The following is an 18520-nucleotide window of genomic DNA, read 5'->3' on the forward strand; positions in this document are numbered from 1 at the left end:
GCAACTAGAAGAGGTCAAGGAAATCATTATGCTGACGTTAGAAAATACCGCAATTCCAACATGAGCTTACTGCATGCATGTTAAAAACATGAACAAAACCCCAAACCCTAAAAGGCCTGTATTATTTTAAATGCTTCTAGAAAAACCTCATCCTTCAATCCCAGCATGTTTTGGAATTTGCAAGATTCTGAAAGTAGAGCAAACTAAGGCTATTTTCTGGATTATGACTGGGTTATATGTTTTCAAGATGTGCATTTCTAAAAAGCACCTTGTTGGGTACAAGTTGTTTAGGATGAATCTAACCTCATCTGGCCAAAGCATAAATATATCAGGCAGGAATATGGAAGCCGCATTTCCAGAAGTTCTTGAGTGAGAATTTTTCTGTAACCAGACCACATGGTTGTGAGAAAATCCAGATAGGCACAGAAATCTCGATACATAGAAATAATGAAAATGGATCTAAGAAAAATAGACATCCCTAACCTGCTTTAGCACAGGATCCATAAACTTTCTTCAGTTCCATTCTTGACCATTCCCTAAACATATAGTAAATTAACAGTACCAGGTGGACTTCTAAACATATGATCCACAACCAGGACCGGATCTACATTTTTTTTGAGGGGGGGGGGCAAAATTAAAAAATGATGCCCCCTCATGGGCCCATTCTATCTTATGGGCCCATGGAATACAATATGCTCCATACCCAATTTGGCATCCCCCCCCCTTGTCGGCGCCTGGGGCAAGCACCCCTCTCTCCCCCTCCCTAGATCCGGCCCTGTCCACAACTTTTTGAATCTCCTAAGCTACAATACTATGATTACCAGTTAGTTTACAAGAATACAATAGAGATGAATCCACTGGTTGCAATCCTAACCACAGTTACACTTTTCTAAGTCCACTAAAGTCAATGGTTTAGTAGAATGTAACTCTGTTTAGAAGAAGAAGAAGAAGAAGAAGACGGCATTGGATTTATATTCCACCCTCCACTCAAGAGTCTCAGAGCGGCTCACAATCTCCTTTATCTCCCTCCCCCACAACAGACACCCTGTGAGGTGGGTGGGGCTGAGAGGACTCTCACTGCAGCTGCCCTTTCAAGGATAACCTCTGCCAGAGCTATGGCTGACCCAAGGCCATGCTAGCAGGTGAAAGTGGAGGAGTGGGGAATCAAACCCAGTTAACCACCCGGTTAATCAAGCACACTTAACCACTACACCAAACTGGTTTAGGATGGTTTAGTTACCCATGCTGGTTTAAGTAATAATTAGGGCTTTCCATAGGCTCTGAGGAGCTATGTCCAATGCCCCACATTCTCTGATGGAGGTGGTTCCTCAGATCCACTATCTTCTTCCCTTCTCAAAGACACAGCAACAGCTGCTCATCTTGTTTTAAGATTACAGTTTTAAGATCTCTTAGAAGACATTGAGTCCAAATGAATTAAATAGGATGTTTAAGACTGTACTGTCCATTCCTTGTAGGCATTCCTTATTCCACACTTACCTTGGCTTATTTCATCTTGTTGTGAAGCCTTCAGATGGTGAGTTAACACAATGGCAATATAGAACTTACTTAAATGATGAATGGATTGCATCATCCCCAGTTGTCAGTACTGATCTCAAGTGAGCATATTTCTGGTTTTAGATTAGTAATTTAGTTTTTTCCTAATTTTTTGTTAATAAAAATAACCCTATAGCCAAGATAATGCTGGTCTCTCACCAGGGAACATTGCCCTTACTGTGCTATCCTAAGCAGAATTACACCCTTCTAGTCCCACTGACTTCAATGGGCTTAGAAAGATGTAACTAGTCGGCTTAGGACAGCAGCATTAGACAGTGTTACGAATAGGTGGTATTTGATACTGGAGTTGATACTGCCAGATGAATGGGGAAAGATGCTAGAGAATCCAAATAGCATTCTTTTCATCAGCTGATATTAGCCCAACAATAGAAGACATCACTTTCTCTCAGAAAACTGGAAGGATTTTAAGAACTCCCATGAGGAATGCAACCTAGTTTTCCATGTTATCCATAAAATAACCTTGCACAAGTGGTGGATGAGGGCTAATAACACATTACTACCTTTGCACTCTGTGATCTTTCTGGAACTGTTGCTCTCATTCTCATTAACCATCTAACCTTTCAAGTAATTCTTGTCCCAGCCCAAGGAAAATATTAAGCAACCAAAAACTTATCCCAAATAATACTGCTTTGACATTAACCAACAGTTAAACTGCATGTTGCTAACTTCTTGCGTACTTAGTGGGAAGTCTGGATGATACCCTATGTATGGGATGTAATTCTCAGGAATGGCATGAGGTCACACGTTCCCTTGGTTTTCAATTAGCTGTACATACTGAGAAAGTATTAATGGGGCTGCAGCCCAAAGAAAGTCAGGCACCCTAGATATATTGAAATCAACGGAATGTCAGTGCAGAATAAGTTCATAGTTCCATGGGACTTAAGACTGCCTTGCTTTCTTGAGGTTACATTCATAGACAGATTTTGCCAGACTGAGGCTAAAGGTCATTTCATTGCCTTGGCCAAGATTTCCCTGTATATCTCACTATCTTTCCATTTTTTTCTTTATTCAATTATGCCTCACAGCACAATCCTATGCATGGCTGTCCAGAAGCAGGTCCCACTGTTTATTGATGCTTACTCCCCCCCCCAACTTTGCTTCTGGGCTCCATTGTTCAACCCCCCTGTGAGAATTTTGCTGAACTTTAAGATTTGACAAACTTTCTAATATTTCCCCCCACACACACACACAAAAAGTGGAAAAATAACGTAAACATATAAAGCAGACAGATGGAAATCTTCATCATGCCACTGTGGCCACATAGGAGAAAGTAATTTTTAAAGTATGATGGGAGTAATGTTTTATTGTGACAATTATAATTCAAGAAGTGTTTTAAGGTAGATGCTGAGCTGATATAATTTAGTACATCTTCCGGTGATTTCAGGAGTGTGTGGCATATGCAAATGAGTTGTGCTAATGAGCTCTGGCACCTCTTTTTCTACGAAATGACCCCTGCAAACAAGTAAATGTTAGCTACCAGTCCCAGAGATTCCAAATTACTCAAACCATCATTACTTATTCTACAACTGAAGTCCTGCTGGATCATCATTAAAGTGGTTTGAGAGCAGAACCACAGCTAAAAAAAGTCCCATGTGCTAGGATAAATGGATGCCTGGCCTGATTTCTCTCTGTGCTCACAGGAAACCCCACCATCTAGCCTCCGTGGGACATTTGCATACCCAAGCAGAACTGCTTCCTAAAAATTTGTTGCTGGCTCTGAGAAGCCAACATATTTTTTTCCGGTTTTGGATATGCTAGAACTAGTCTCCCCAGGTGGGCTCTACCATCAGTTCTTTGCAGACATAGGCAACAGTTCTGTGCACACTTACTTAAGTGTAAATGCTATTAACTTCAGTGGGAGTTACTTTTGAGTAGCTATGTACAGAATTAGGCTGTACAGCATGAAATTCAAAAACTACATGGTGACTCCCTAATGCACACATATTTTATGCAGAATGGCACCCTGTTCCATCAGCACAGCACAAAGCAAGCTGCTACTGTTTAAAATGCACTAAGGGTTTTTCTCATGACCTTGCAGTGCAGAAGATTGCATTTCAGTCAGTACAATTGCTAAGCAATTCTGCACTGTCTATGCTGCTCATCTCTAGTTCTGCAGGGCATAGTTAGCCTCCACACTGGCTAGAGATGCAGATTCCCTGCCTTGTCACTGGAAGGGTCCAGTTTAAAGGTCTTAGGATTTGCAATGAGAAGACATATGCATGAACAAAACCAACTACCCTCCCCCCAGATATATGTACCTTTTCTGCAGCATCCTCCTGATCCTATTCTTGCTCAGGTATTTCCTGCTAGACATGAGGGGAATACCTCTCCTTCATGTTGCAGGCAGGTCACTTTATGGCTGGAGAGCTAGGAATTGGCACAAGCTTCTCTGAAGTGACTGCAGCTAGGAGGAGGAGACTGTGGTCCAAGGCCTGACAGATTGCCAGCAAATCACACTGCAGAAGCAGGTCCCAAGCCAGCTCAGGAGGCTGGGATAGAAGGATAAATAACACCTCCCTCTCCCAGCACAAGTTTGCCAGACCATGCAGTGAATCACACATCTGTCCTGATCCTCACAGAAAGGAGCTGCACCTCATAGCCCAGTCTTTGTGACTTTGTGCAGAGGAGGAATATTACAAATCATGGGAGAAAATTCAAGCTGCTGTTTAAATGTGACAGTTTCATTACCTGGAGAGTCCATACTGGCAAGCATGTATTATCCAAGCTATTTCAGAAAATGCCTGAGATCTGATCAGTATATATTAGACATTGCTGCAATACTAAACATACTTAACTATGTAACTAGCAGGAGCTTCCAGTTAGGAATGCCAGCAGTCCTTCCTGATAGTATCTGTGCTTGGGGGAGATCCCCAGGTGGTGTCTGGGGATCTCCCACTTTTACAACTGACCTCCAGCTGGCAGAGATCAGCTCCCCTGGAGAAAACGGCTACTTTGCAGGGTCAACTCTATAGCATTGCACCATGCTGAGGCCCCTCCCCTCCCCAACCCACCCTCTCCTGAATCCACCCCCAAAGTCTCCAGGTATTTTCCAATACAGTCCTGGCAACTCTAGCTTGCTTTTAAGAAATAAGTCTGGGTCATTGTATGTTTGTAGAAATAGGTTAACGCTTTACATTCTCCACTTAATAAATAATCAGCATTTAGTTCAGGTTCTTCAAAGTAATAATAATAAAATACACAAAATAGTTTAGGAAAGAAGCCAATGAAGGATCCAAGGTAGCAGGCAGAGAGATGTCTCCGTTTTGGTCCCAACTCATAGATCAAATGCAGCCTGGCTACATATACTACCAGCCTTTTTCTGAACCACTTATGGTCAAACCACATGTTACAAATTGACTGAGACAGATGTCAGGTGTGAGGGAACAAATTTCCCAAGTGTTCAAGGCCTCCCTTTTCAATCCTATGTGTGATCCAACCTGCATGCCACATATTAACCTTGTGGGAGCATATGATTGCCATTCCCACGTAGCTCAATTGTACACCCTTCTCCCCATTTGAATCTCTAATGTCATTCTTTTGTAATCCTTCTTATGTCATCTTGCCAGTGAGATAGGAGCCACGAATGAGTAGCAGCCACCTAAGAGCCATGAAACAGTGGCTAATATTGGGCTTGCATTTGAAAAAAAATTCAGATTCAGTTGGTGACCAGCTACTGTCTCAGCACCATAAGCTAGCACTGTCATCAACTCTGAGCCTAACCTGGACTGTGGTGAGGAAAAAAATAAAATTATGTATGCTGCCCTGAGCACCTTCAAGGAATGCAGGATACAAATAAGTAAATTAGAACAGACAGACCATTTTTCTTTATGACACCATTTATATGTGAGGTATATGATGTCAATTTAAGTATAAGAAACAGCATATCTGCTAGGAGAAAGAATATTAGAAACCATCAGCAAAAAGACGACATTTAAGAATGTAAGGCTGGAATGAAGTGTGAGATAACAACCATAGAGGTTCAGCCACAAACAGCAACCCTGAATCCAGTTCCCTCCCCATTTAATCAACATAGTATGTATTTCCCCATCCTAGCTTTGCATTGTTGGCAACCAACAAGTGGGGTGAGGACATGTGATGACAATATCATGTCATGGGTTTCTATAAATGAAAGGGAGAGGATGGGAAACTTGACACAGGAATGCCACTTTGGGCAGCAATCTTATTATCATTGTCACCTTTAGGCTGCAACAACCCCACACTGTTGGATATGTGCTGTAGTCACACTATAGCAATTATTTGTAACTGAATAGATTGTTCACACAGGAACACTCAGTTGTGAATTACCATTATCATAGCGGAACAGTAGTGCAATGTCCGATGTAGTTAATGTAACTCTTGTCATTTCTGGCCCTGTCTTCTTTGGCTGGGAGAAGACAGGGTCTCACATTCTGATCCAGACCATTTCCCACTTTGCTACTTTAGATCTCTCAGCTAGAGATGAACTTGGTGCTTAACGCATATAAAACATAAGGTCAGCTTCTCCTTTGCCATCCAATGCCTGCTTTCCCACCACCTATTAACATGACTTTACAATGAAAAACTGAAGACCTTGACCAAGCTCATTTACAGCGCCATCCATTTACAGCAACTTCAGCGGAGAAGACGGGTGTAACTGCACCTATGATCGACTGTTAGGCTTGTATGAGGTTCCCGCTAACTCTAATGGGTTTAGAAAGAGGCCCTGAGAGCCTGTGGAAAGAAAAGTGTTTTTCAATTTTTTACAGCTCTTTGAAAGGAAAAACCAAATGACAATTATGTAAAATGTATTTTTGAAAAGATGGAAACTACATTATTCTCAGGCACTGAGGTTACCAAAGGACTTCTAGGGTACCAAGCAAAACAATGTGAAAGAAGTTGTGGTGTTTGAGATAGAAGGGATTTTTAAAACACACAATATTTTTTTCCACACAATAAATGCAGAGCCATTATTTTTTTCTTGCACAAGATATCATTTGTTGGGGGGAGTGTTTAATTATTTTTTAAATATTTATAAACTACCTTAATGATTTAAATCCTCAAGGCAGTTTATAATTGCTGAAATTCAAAAACAATGAGATAAAGCAATAAAACAAAAAATAGATTAACACAAATACCTCTAATCAGCATGAGCAACAAACAAGAGACCACATGTGAACTAAACCTTGCTGCATATCCAATCCACTAGTGTATCCTCAAGTAGGGTTGCCAACTTTGATCTGAGAAATTCCTGGAGATTTGAGGTAGAGCTTGAGGAAGGTAAAGTTCGAAGAGGGAGCTCAGCAGGGATGAGATGGCATAGAATTTGCCCTCCAAAGCTGCCACCTTCTCCAGGGGAACTGCTCTTCATTGCCTGAAAATCAATTTTAATTCTAGGAGATCATCAGGCCCCACCTGGAAGTTGGCACGTCTATGACAACTCCAACTGGAAGCTTGTGAGCTACCCTGTAGCTTGTTAGCTTCTGCAGAGTAGCTCATGCATCCCTTAGAAGACCAAGAAAAAGGTAGTGAAAAGATCTGTTGTAGGCTTTTTTAAAAAAAATAATTATTTAATAGGATTTTTCTCTGTGCTACTTAGCCAATTTCTGATCATCTTCATGTTCTAGGACTGAGCAAAATCTGGTAAAATGATGGGGGGGGGGAGTAGGATATTATTCATTAATAAGAACTTAGCTCTCAGTAAAGAAAAAAGACCAGCAGCCTGTGACCTAGCAGAAAAGGGGTCAGTCAGGTTTCTCTTAGAAATATAGTCCATAATTGCAGAGCAACATCTGACAAAATGAGAATCTGATGTTATTACATGCACAGAAGTAATGCAGAGAAGGGCTAATAGCCAGATCTCAACCTGTGGGGAAGTGAAAATATTCCTTCAAAGCCCCATGCCTGTTGATTTATGGCTTTGGAACTTAAAGCCAGGACCCTGAATAGCATTCAGAAGCTAAATGGCCATCAATGCAAGTTCAAGATCACTTGTGATGTCATATTAGTTGCCATAACAGCTTTTGTTTGATATGTACTTCTGGTAAACAAACTATATTACAATTTTGCTTTTTAATCCAATGAAACGTTGCCTTTCTTTTTTGTGGTGAATTTAATCCATTTACATTCCAAGATAATAATTTGTAATCCATCATGGTGCAAATTCTTTATGTTCTTCATAAAATCCACGCAGTTCCTGTGTGCTTGTAATTGTAATCCTTTTTCCTTGTAGCTCAAAGCTCACACCTTCAGGTATTATCCATCTATACCTCATTTCATTGTCCTGTAATTTTTCTGTCAATTTCTTGTATGCTCTTCTGTCATTTATCACTTGTCTTGGCAACTCCTTAATAATTCTTACTCTGCTGCCTCCCACTATCAATGTCTTTTCAAAGTTTTTATTCATGATCTTTCCCACCATTTCTTTTGTCATATATCTTATAACCACATCTCTTGGTAGATTATTTTTTTGGCATAGAGTTCACTCTATACATATAGTCATACATATTTCTTGTTCCTTCAGGATCTTCCTCCAAAAATTCTGCAATTATTTTTATTATATATTCTTTCAAATCAGTTTCTTCATCCTCAGGTACTCCTCTCAGACGTATCTGGGTCTCCATCAATTTGCAGTTATGAATTGCCACTTTTTCTTGTATTTTTAACAAGGTGGAATCATGTACTTTCACTCTCCCTTCCACCTCTTGCACTTTCTTTGATGTTGCCACAGTCTCATTTCTGAGATTTTCTATATCTTTTTTTAGCTCTTCAATACCTTTTCTAATTTCTTTTTTGGAAGCAGTTATCATCTCCTTCATCCCTTTCATTATGCTGGCTTACATTGCAACTAATTGGTCCTGCATTTTCTCCAATGAAGCAGTCCTTGCTCAGGTTTGCTTGTGGTCTGACATGTAAAAACACCAACAATTTTGACGCCACCAAATTAAATTTCAACTATCAAGTTTAAAAGAGTGAAGCTTGCTTTCTTCAATAAGCCTAATTTTGCCATCCTCAGAGCCTCTTGGGCTCAGATATTAATTTTTAAAGTTTTTATTTTCTCCAAAATGGCGGTCGTGACTTTCTGCCTCACTTTAATTTTTTTTTCTTTTTTCTCTAGAGGCTTCTAAGATAGCAATTAACAATAATGTCCAATAGCATTTACCTTATAAACGTCACCTCTGTCAGCTTCCCAATTTTTAATGTCCCAAACACTTAAAAAATTTTATTTCAATTTTAGCCTCCTTGCAATGGCCGCCGATGTTTTTCTATGATATAGTCCTAGAGTAGGCTGGCTGCTTCGATGATTTCCCTTTTCCATCCAATGCTTCCTGCTTTACTTGCCACCAAATCCCGTTTTCGCTGGTAGAGAGATCTCACGATATTTGATGTATTTCCTGTGTTGACTGTGGGAGCTGCAATTCTATTACAATGGGGCTTTTTCTCAAAAAACGCAAGTAGACCAAACAATAAATTCATTTCCCCTTTTTAGCACTGTCCTTTAAATTTACAAAGTCCAAATTTTGCCCCTTCTTCTTCCAAGCTTTCTAGATTTCAATTTCCCATCTTCTGATTTTATTTTGTTTAACTTTAATTAGTCCCGGAATGAAAGATAGCGATCTGTGCCTTTTCTGTAGTTATCCAGATCAACACTGGTCTTGTGTAGCTTTAGATGTTTAGCAGTATCAAAGAAGATTAGGATCCTGTCGAGCTTATGTCAAATAAATGAATCTGGAAACTTCTGCAGATGATGAAAATGCAACTCGTCTCCGGAGCCCCCTCAAAGGAGCCCCCCCCCTTTTAGCCACGGTAAACCTCCTCAAAGTTTCCTGTGCATATCTTGGACTGATCTCTGACTGAGAAAAGTAGGCAGTAGGCCTTGATTTGCCTTCCACTACCCCAAACAGAAGTTCCAGCCTGCTCCCCTTCTGAGAAGCAGTTCAGCTCGGCATTTTCCAACCCCGGAAGTCAATACTTCAGTTAGATTCTGAAGCCACATGAAGCTGCATTATGCTGAAGATCATTAGTCCCCCCCAAGGTCAGTTATTATTTCCTCAGACAGGCAGAAGTTCTCCAAGGCTGCAGGTGATTTTTCATGCCTACACTCCGCTCTGCCAGACCCTTTTAACTGGAGGTGCTAGGGGTTGAACCCTGGGACTGTCTTCATGCAAAGCCCAAGCTTTCCCACTAAACCACAGCCACCTCCCTCCCCATTTTGTTCTTGATCTCATTATCTCTGGATGTAGATATTAGACATCCCCCACTCCAGCAGAAAACAATAGTGGCTACAGAGGTTGATCAGGAGCAGGATAGGTAAGCTTACACCACCCATTAGAGAATATTACATAAGAGAAGCCATATTGGATCAGGCCAATGGCCCATCCAGTCCAAACCTGTAAAATTCGGTAAGTAAATAAAAGTCAGATTACAGCCATGATTACTTATAAAATCAAAGAGTAGGTGCGCATGAGATCATTCCTTTTATTAATTATTTTTAAAGATACGACTAGTTAATTAAAGCTGTGCAGTTCTATGCATCCTTGACTAAGAGTAAACCCCATGAAAGGCAGTGAAGATGACATGACACCCAACTTCGGATTCATGATGGCTGAAACCGATGCTTACAAGCAAGGAAAATTTTGGAGGGCAGAGACTCAATCAGCGATAAGCCGTTGCTGGGAACGCGTCGCTCAGCACGCAGGCAATCTTGAAGAAGCCCATTCGCATTTTTCACTTAGACTCTTGAGCGTCTAGCTCCGCCCATGCAGTCGTTGGCTTAGACTCGCGCGGCGCCGTTAAGGGGCGGAGCGGTATGGGTTTGTGTTAAAGACCTATCAGAAGCACCGGGCCTCCTTAGTGAGCAGGCGGGATGCATGCGATGGCGCCTGCGCCCAGGCCCGCCCTTGGAAACGCGGTGGAAACTGCTGAGGCGGCCTTGGTGACGCGTTCCAGCAAGCCTGATGCCTCTACCGGGACCATGAAATTGACCCGCAAGGCGGTGCTGTCCCGGGCGAAGGCCACCGAGCTGGGCAGCGTCCGCAAGCTGAATTGCTGGTGAGGGGCGGGGAGGAGCTCACACGGCGGGGGAAGGGCTGGGTAACTCCGTTGCTGCTTTGACCCCCAAGCCTTTTAGCTGCAGAGGCAGAGAGTCGCTTGCAGAGCAGGATGAAAAAGGCAGAATGGAACCCCCCGCCCCGCTTGCTTTCCCCAGGCGGGACTCCTTGTGACATAGCCTAGCTATTTTTGCCCGTTATTTCCACCCGTTTTCGTTGCAGAATTCCTGCCCACCTTATTGGTCTTAAAAGCAGAGCCTTTTGACAACGACGAGAAAGTTTTAGCCTCTTACTAGTGGCGATTCTGATAAGCCGGGTTGCCTCAAGGAAACTTGGGGATTCCTTTTCTGAATCTGGCTCCCATCTCAAGAAGCCACTTGGCATCTTAGAACTGGGATTTGTTGCACAGTTGGTTGGTTGGCTTTACCTCTAGGCTGTTCTCCCCATCTCAAAGACACCCCCCCACACACACACACACACTGCTTTTTGACCTATGGAGGAACCTTATAGGAAACTAGTATCTTTCCCCAGCTGAGATGAATATTAGCTTTAAGGATGTGTTTGTGGTCCAAGAAAGGGCCTGGGATAGGGTTGTAACACCCCTCTATATCTCCCCAAATGCATCCGCTACAGCTGCTCCTGGGAGATTCATTCAGGATCTCCCAGCATTTTGTCTAATTTGGGCAGGTTTGCCATCACAGTATTAAAACCATTTTGTTATTCTGGCAGGGATCTCAACAATTCATTTAGCAGCCATTCAGAACTTCTTGGCCTTTACCTAGAAGTGGTTCTGACTGGCATTGTTGCCCTCCCATCAGATTTCCCCAGTATTTAGCTACTCTAACCTAGTTCTGCCCTGAGAGCTAACAGTTGCCTGGTGTGATGGCTTGCTTAAATGCAGCTTTTTGGTGTCATTGATTCCACCTGGATGCTCAAAGCTCATTTGTTTCCTGAACTATCTTTTAATGAGATGCAACTTTTCGTGTACAGTCCCATTTTGACACCCCATCCTTTGAAATTGTTGGTTGGGCCTATATGTATGGAACCTTGGGATAAGAGCCAGAAGGATAGATAGCCCAACCAACAATTTCAAAGGATGGGGTGTCAAAAAAGGGACTGTACCTGAAAAGTTGCAACTCATTAAAAGATGCTAGCTTTGTGACTTCAATACACTTCAATTATTTCTGCTTTTTTTCTGCTATAACCAAAGTTGCCTCTTTGCTTGATATCCATGCTACTTCACTTTGTTAACAGCATTTTTTCTTCTTTTCTAGGGGTAGCCGCCTAGCAGATGTGAGTCTTGTTCCTCTCTTTCTAAAAATACTGTAAATTGCCATGTTTGCTCTGATATACAGAAGGGTTCAAATAGTTCTGTTCTACATCTTACACTGATTTTTAGCATGATAGCTTCAGGATTACTCTCTGTCTTTCTTTCCAAGTTCAGAGCCACTTCAAACTTTATTTCGTAATGAAGAGTGTAGGGAAGCAGAGAGCTTGACTTTTGTCAGTGACTAAAGAAGCAAATAGCCTGCATCCTTCTTGCGGTCAGTAGCGATGACAAGGACTGGGAATAACAGTGGGGGCTGTTCAGTGTTAGAGCATCTGTTCTGAATACCGAGGGGTGGCTCCTACCGTCCACTAAGCAAAGTATTGTTTGTTTTAGTAGTCTGTTAGCAGAAGAGCCACTGAATCTCAGAGCACTTGCCTACATCACAGAGATAGTGAGCACCAGAAGTGATTTGTAGGGAGAGACAATCTGCATCCAAGTTCCTTTTTCTTGCCAGTATTACCCATGCAGATGAGTGGGTGAGGAAGCAGCATTGCAGTGGTTTGAGGCAAACTTCAGTGCCCACCTCTGCTCCCATGAGAGCTGCCAGTGAGGAAGCATCCTGCTAAAAGGCATCCCTTCCTCTGTGTGTGTGGCCTTTGGCTTAGTTTTGATGGGAATAAGTTCTGATGAGTTTATGCAGTGTTTTTTATTTTTTAAAATTAACACACACATCCCAGTGAAATCTGGCTTCCTTGTGGTTAGAGTATATTTAGGTGAGGCATACTGGATTTCAGAAGCCAGAGGAGTGGTTAATAAGACTTCTGGTGGCTGAATCTTCAGTGTCCTTGCTCTTTTCATGGTTAGGAGAATGAGTATGCAAATTGTATAAATTTGGCATCTTTATATAGTTTGCATACTTTATACAGACAACGGAGCTTTTCTTTTCTTGGTGTAAAATGCTGATTGCCCAGACACAAAATTATATGGCAGATGCTTGCAGTTCATTATTTTTACAAAATCTAGCTTAGAGTGTTTTTTCCCAATGGAATGGAAATGCTGTATTATACTGTACACCAGAGTACAGTATCTTTATTCTTGGAGCCATTGAGCTTCATAGGCTGTCTGGAGTGAAACCAGGCTCAATCCTGGCTCTGCAGTCTTGGTGCCCTTGCTTGTTCTTCTATCTGTGGCATATAAGGAAACATATATTTTTAAATCAGTAGTGGGGAATAAAGCTTGATGTATGAGACTTTGTCTTCTCTACTTACAATTCTGTGCAAAAATAAGTCTCATTAATGTCTGATCCAGCATTTTTGGATTTGGCCTCTAGCTATGTGAACATCAAAGAATCTGTCTTCAGTGTGTAAAACTTCTATTCCAAAATATTGGTGGCAGGTATGTTGGATGTGTGTCTTATTTTCCATGGCATTATGAAAGTTTACTAAGGCTGCTGTTTGTTGCTTTTTATATCTAGATTTCAATCTGCCATGAGCTTCCCAATGTTGAAGTAATCACTTTCAGGTAACTGCCAGAGCCTGACATAACACAGTAAGATGAGAGAAATGGCCCTTTTAGTGCCCGCTCTAGAAAGTCCTAATCATAACCAGTGGTTGTCTTCCACTCCTGTGTGGAGAGTGCTGGAAAAGCCTGCTTTCTGGTTGCCACCTACTTCACCTTTGAAGGTGGGGTCTGAGGGAGCAAAGCTTGGGAAGAGGTTCTTAACTGGCAGGATGGACAATACAAGAGGATGCAGTCCTTTCAAGATACTTTGTGCTTTATGCATTTGATCTCAGGAAATCTGAATATCCAATGTAGATGAGATGCTGAAGTATTGTAATAGTAAGGAGCAGTAAATAAATACTTCACTTCAGCTGTTGATCCAGAATACTTGACTTGAAAATGAATTGTGCCAACATATGGCAGAGCGGCTGGTGGGGAGGGTGTTAGATGTCCTATGGCAGAACATTTATTTAATTCATTTCTTAAGGTAGCTTACACCTAAGCACAGATGAGGGCAATGCACATTGCATGAAATAAAGAAGTATCTATAGACTTTGGGCTTATGGCAACAAGTTTAAGACTTGCAATTTCAAGTTTGCTGGCTGTGAAATGATGCAGAAACAGCTCATAAATAGGGACAAGACTGTTGTCCTCCCACCTTTGCAAGTGAGTTTGTTGACCAAGAGTGTACTACTCAACTCATGCTTAAGGCCAGTCTTGTTTTATCTCAGCTGCTCTGTGTCACTGCATTATCAATGGGGAGGAAGCTTTTTTTTTTTAGTTTAAACATTTTTCACCCATTCTGAGTCCTCCCGCAACCCTACAACATGCATTCAGTCTTCTTTGTTGCATGTATGCACTGTAGTCTCCCTTTTGCTTGCCTCCAGTTCTCTTTGCACCCTGCATTCTTCCTTTTTCTGCTATTCTACCTCTTCCATGTTCCCCCAACCTACAGATCTCACTGTATTGCCTTCAGTAGATTCTTTCTTTTTTTTACCGAGTTTAATGACCACTGCACACAAGTCTTTCACTCTCCCATCAAATTCACATGCTGGAGGAGGAGTCTTAGTGGCAGGCAGGCAGTGCTACATGGCTAGCTGGCAGCAACAGACTGGAAAAGTTGGCACCATCAGCTCCACATGCCTCTGAACCTGGGAAGAAGTGGGAATAGTGTAGATCAGGGGTGGCCAACGGTAGCAATCCAGATGTTTTTGGCCTACAACTCCCATCAGCCCCAACCAGCATGGCCAATGGCTGGGTTTGATGGGAGTTGTAGACAAAAAAACATCTGGAGAGCTACCGTTGGCCATCCCTGGGGTAGATGTACAGATGCAGTCATTATCTCTACTTTCATGGCTGAAGGGCTTGGGAGGATGTGGGTATTTGGAATTCTCCCAGAGGACTGCAACTAGGGAAATGTCTTATGGGCCTTATGTTGTACAGGTGTGGTGCAGATAAGACTTGTCTCTGGTTTCCAGTGTTCACTTGTTCTTTCCAACTAGTGTGAATAACATCTCTGACCTTGAGCCAGTGAGCCAGTGCCAGCATTTAACTGAGCTGTATCTGAGGAAGAACCGGATTGCAAGCCTCGCTGAGCTGTTCCACTTGAAAAAACTGCCCTGCTTGAGAATCCTCTGGCTGTCTGAAAATCCCTGCTGTGGCCTGGACCCTCATCGTTATCGCATGACAGTGTTGCGTAACCTCCCCAGCCTCCAGAAACTTGACAATCAGTGTGCGTAATGAAAAAAAGAGACTTTGGGTTCTTCAGCCTGACTATTTAACTTCTTATGGAGTGCGTCATGACAGTTCCATTCAGCTATTTAAAACTGCCTCCTGGGTCCTCCCTTTCAAAGTACAACCTGCAGATTCAGCCTCGTTGAGTGACTGTGATTTCAGTATGATATTGTGGAACTGGGTTGCATTTGCACCAAGACAGAAGTAGAGGTGTGGTTGCTGGATGTGCAGACCAAGTGCCTCTCTAGAAGGTTCAAGTACATCTGTTTTGAGGAGGGATAAGCAGTTGGTTTGGGAAGTGCAAACTTTTTAGTATCACCCTGTGACAGCTTGCTGGGGAACAGTGCAGACTGCCTGAAGGAGGGGAAGGACAGTTAAAGCATGGCCATTGGTTTTTTTTCCCCTATATGGTGCTTGCTGCTGGTGAAGGAAGAGCAGTTGCTACTAGCTGAGTTGTTTGTTCTGGCCTACTTTGCATGGAGGTGTAAACCTATGTCTGAAGTGTATTACTTGAGTGTGCAGATAGAAACTTCTCCATGTGGAAACATTTCTTTCTTATAGAAAGCTAATTGTCTGAGCCCAGGGCTTCTCTTTGACAGGCTAGGCTTTATGTGCAGGAAATGTTTTTACATTCATATAATGACCTTCCACAAAGTCTTGTGGTTCAGATTGGTACAGATTTATCACCTCCCATGAGCTAGTATTTTGATGGCTGTGTTGAGCTGTTAGTGAGCAAAAAACATACTATGCAGATAGGATTATCCCCTATCCCCAAATATCTGCAAGAGACTTTAGGTGATGATGAGCGTTCTCAGTGGCATGGAGCAAATAACTCAGAAAGCCATTACACTGTTAATGATTTGCTGTGTCTAGCACCTTAAAGCATTCTATATGTGGTGACCATAGGATTGCTTTCTTGATTTTGTAGTGGTGACAGAGGAAGAATTGTCCCATGCACTTCTGGAAGGGGAAGAGATAACAGCACCCCCAGCCAAATTAGACCTGGATAATTCCTGCCAAAACACTACCATGGACTCCAGTGCAACAGACTTTACAGCAGAGAGTGAAAATGAACTGATAAACTTCAGTCTGGAGGAGACAAAGTGAGGAGGATTCAGTTGTCAGTAACTGGGGTTTCTTTGCTGGGCCTCTTATGGAATGAGTGAGTCTTTGCTATGGTCTGGTCATTCTTGGTGCAAGCCCCCATAGAAGACGATTTTTTAAAATTTTAATTTAATTTATACCCTGCTCTCCCCGCCAAAGGAGGCTCAGGGCAGCTGAAGGACACACAATGTATGTTGAAATGTTTCTGATGTTCTCACTTGTGTTCAATTGGTAAGCATTTCAGTGCGTTACGATCCTCTAAGGCTGCTTTGCTTAGTTTGTTCCTTGCTTTTCTGTACAGCAAAATCCGTCAGCAGCTTGGTATGAAGCCTGTTCCAAGAGATAAGTTTTCCTCCTTCTCACCAAGGGAAGTGGATGGGACCCGAAAGAATCAGGTGAGAGTGAGGATCTGTCTTCCTCATCAATTAACAGTGCATTTCTGAATTGTGTTGAGCAGTCTCGGCTAGAGGTGAATGGCACAAGACACTATTGGAATAGAAGAGTTCCCTCACTATTATTTGCCCTCCTCATGGTTCTTAGTGTTTATATTGTGCATTTTAAATATTTTATATATGCTTGTATTTTTAATGTTTTAACATTTCATGTGTTTTAATGTTTGCTGCCTTGGGAACCCTGAATAAGAAAGGCAGCACAGAACGGTTTTAACTAAATACATGAAAAGCATACCTGCCTCCTGAGCAGGCCATTTAGGGAGCTGAAGGAGGCAAAGCAATGGGCAGTATTTGAAGGAAGCATCTAGAGAACATGATGAGATCATAAGAATGCTGGAATTGCCTTATTGAATCAGACTGAATTTCTGTTTAGACTAGTATTTGGTCTTCATCCAGTACTGGTCTAGTGTCACTCTGAATCTTATAAGGCTATGATGATGTATCTTCCCAACTGCTCATGAAGAGCTCCCACATTAAGAACTATCTTCCTTGAGTTTGGGAATTTACATCATAGCAGATTGCTGGGAACTGAGCAGAATGAAACTTGAAAGAACAAAATAGTCAAGCAATGACTAGGCATTGAGGAAAGTATCTGTTCCCTAGTCTGTTATGATCTTTTAATGACTTGTTTGTCCTGGATGAACAGAACAACATCCTGAATGCCATCCTGCTGCTTTTGGAGGAGTTGGATTCGGAGGGGCTAGAAGTCATCTATCAGACATCTGGAAACAAACTGCAGGCCTTACAGAAGAAGGAGCTGCATGAGGAACGATAGCAAACCACAGGCAGTGAAACTGTTATCAGACTTCCATCACCAGCTCTCACTGAACGCTGTCTGTGCTTCTGAGCAGTGTGTGGGAATGTGCTGTTGTGCACAGGAAGAAATGACATTCATCCCCCTGTGCGCCATGTATGAAGGCCTTGCTCTACAATGAGATTTCATCTGTTGCTACAACTCTGTGCATCTTCTCCCCAGTGTTCCACAAAGGCTCTCCATTGAGGGCAAACAAGCATGCCCAGAACTGTGGAATGTAGTTTTCACATGGAAGGGAGATGGCTGTTGTGCCCTTTGTGTCCAAGATGTGCCTCCAGCTGGAAGAATTGCTCCTAGTCTCGTTCTGCTAAGAATAAGCCTGGACTGTAGGAATTCTGTTAGCATGATATGCTCTTCGTTTGTATTGCACTGCTGTGCTGGTGCAAGAATAGATTTGATGCCTCCCTCCTCTTACAATGAGGAGCCTTTGACAATAATTTGGCAACTTAAGGCCAGGGGTTCACAGAAGAGTCCTTTAAAAATCATTGAACTTTTAAATTTAACTTTAGAGACCTCAAACTCAGTGGTATCCTTCTAGTTTCTCCCTGTGGTGCTTTGGACTAGAAAACAGGAGTATCAGCTGTAGTCAGACCATTTTGTGATTTGCTTGGATGTTTTATTTTTGTTTGATAAAGAAGTCTGCTTCTGCTTTCTCTAATCACTTGCCTAATTCATCTATTCAGTGGCATGAGGGAAGGGGTAATGCAAGGCTGCATACACAGTTTGACATGAGTGTCAATGAAATGAGAATGTAGAGACATGCTGTCTGGTAAGTACAGTATAATACACAGTATAACACCACACTGAAATAATATTGAGAAACCGACATAGTGTGTTCTAGCAAGTAATAAGGGGGTTGATCCTATCTTGAAGAAAGGACAAGTTTCTCAACAAGCAGGGCTGCCAGTTTTTTTACCTTCAGGTGTTTGTGTGCTTGCACCTCATTATGCTTTGTGATAGAATCTGAAACTGATTCATCTCCTTATATATGCGACTGAGGTTTTTTTGCCTTTTCAAGGATGTACCATTTGTCATGCTAGCTTTA

General features: G+C 42.1%; 1 protein-coding gene across 1 annotated transcript; it reads left to right on the forward strand.

The window, feature by feature from the left end:
• The first annotated feature begins 10352 nt into the window (after nucleotides 1–10352).
• On the forward strand, nucleotides 10353–18133 carry CFAP410 (cilia and flagella associated protein 410). The gene is made up of 7 exons (XM_060242050.1): nucleotides 10353–10602; nucleotides 11876–11894; nucleotides 13346–13392; nucleotides 14874–15103; nucleotides 16034–16208; nucleotides 16511–16604; nucleotides 17308–18133. Exons 1-7 carry the CDS (start codon nucleotides 10418–10420, stop codon nucleotides 17434–17436), a joined length of 879 nt encoding a protein of 292 aa, XP_060098033.1. The 5' UTR covers nucleotides 10353–10417; the 3' UTR covers nucleotides 17437–18133.
• The last annotated feature ends 387 nt before the right edge of the window (nucleotides 18134–18520 follow it).

This window comes from Heteronotia binoei, chromosome 6 (assembly GCF_032191835.1).
Source record: "Heteronotia binoei isolate CCM8104 ecotype False Entrance Well chromosome 6, APGP_CSIRO_Hbin_v1, whole genome shotgun sequence".
Classification (NCBI taxonomy): domain Eukaryota; kingdom Metazoa; phylum Chordata; class Lepidosauria; order Squamata; family Gekkonidae; genus Heteronotia; species Heteronotia binoei.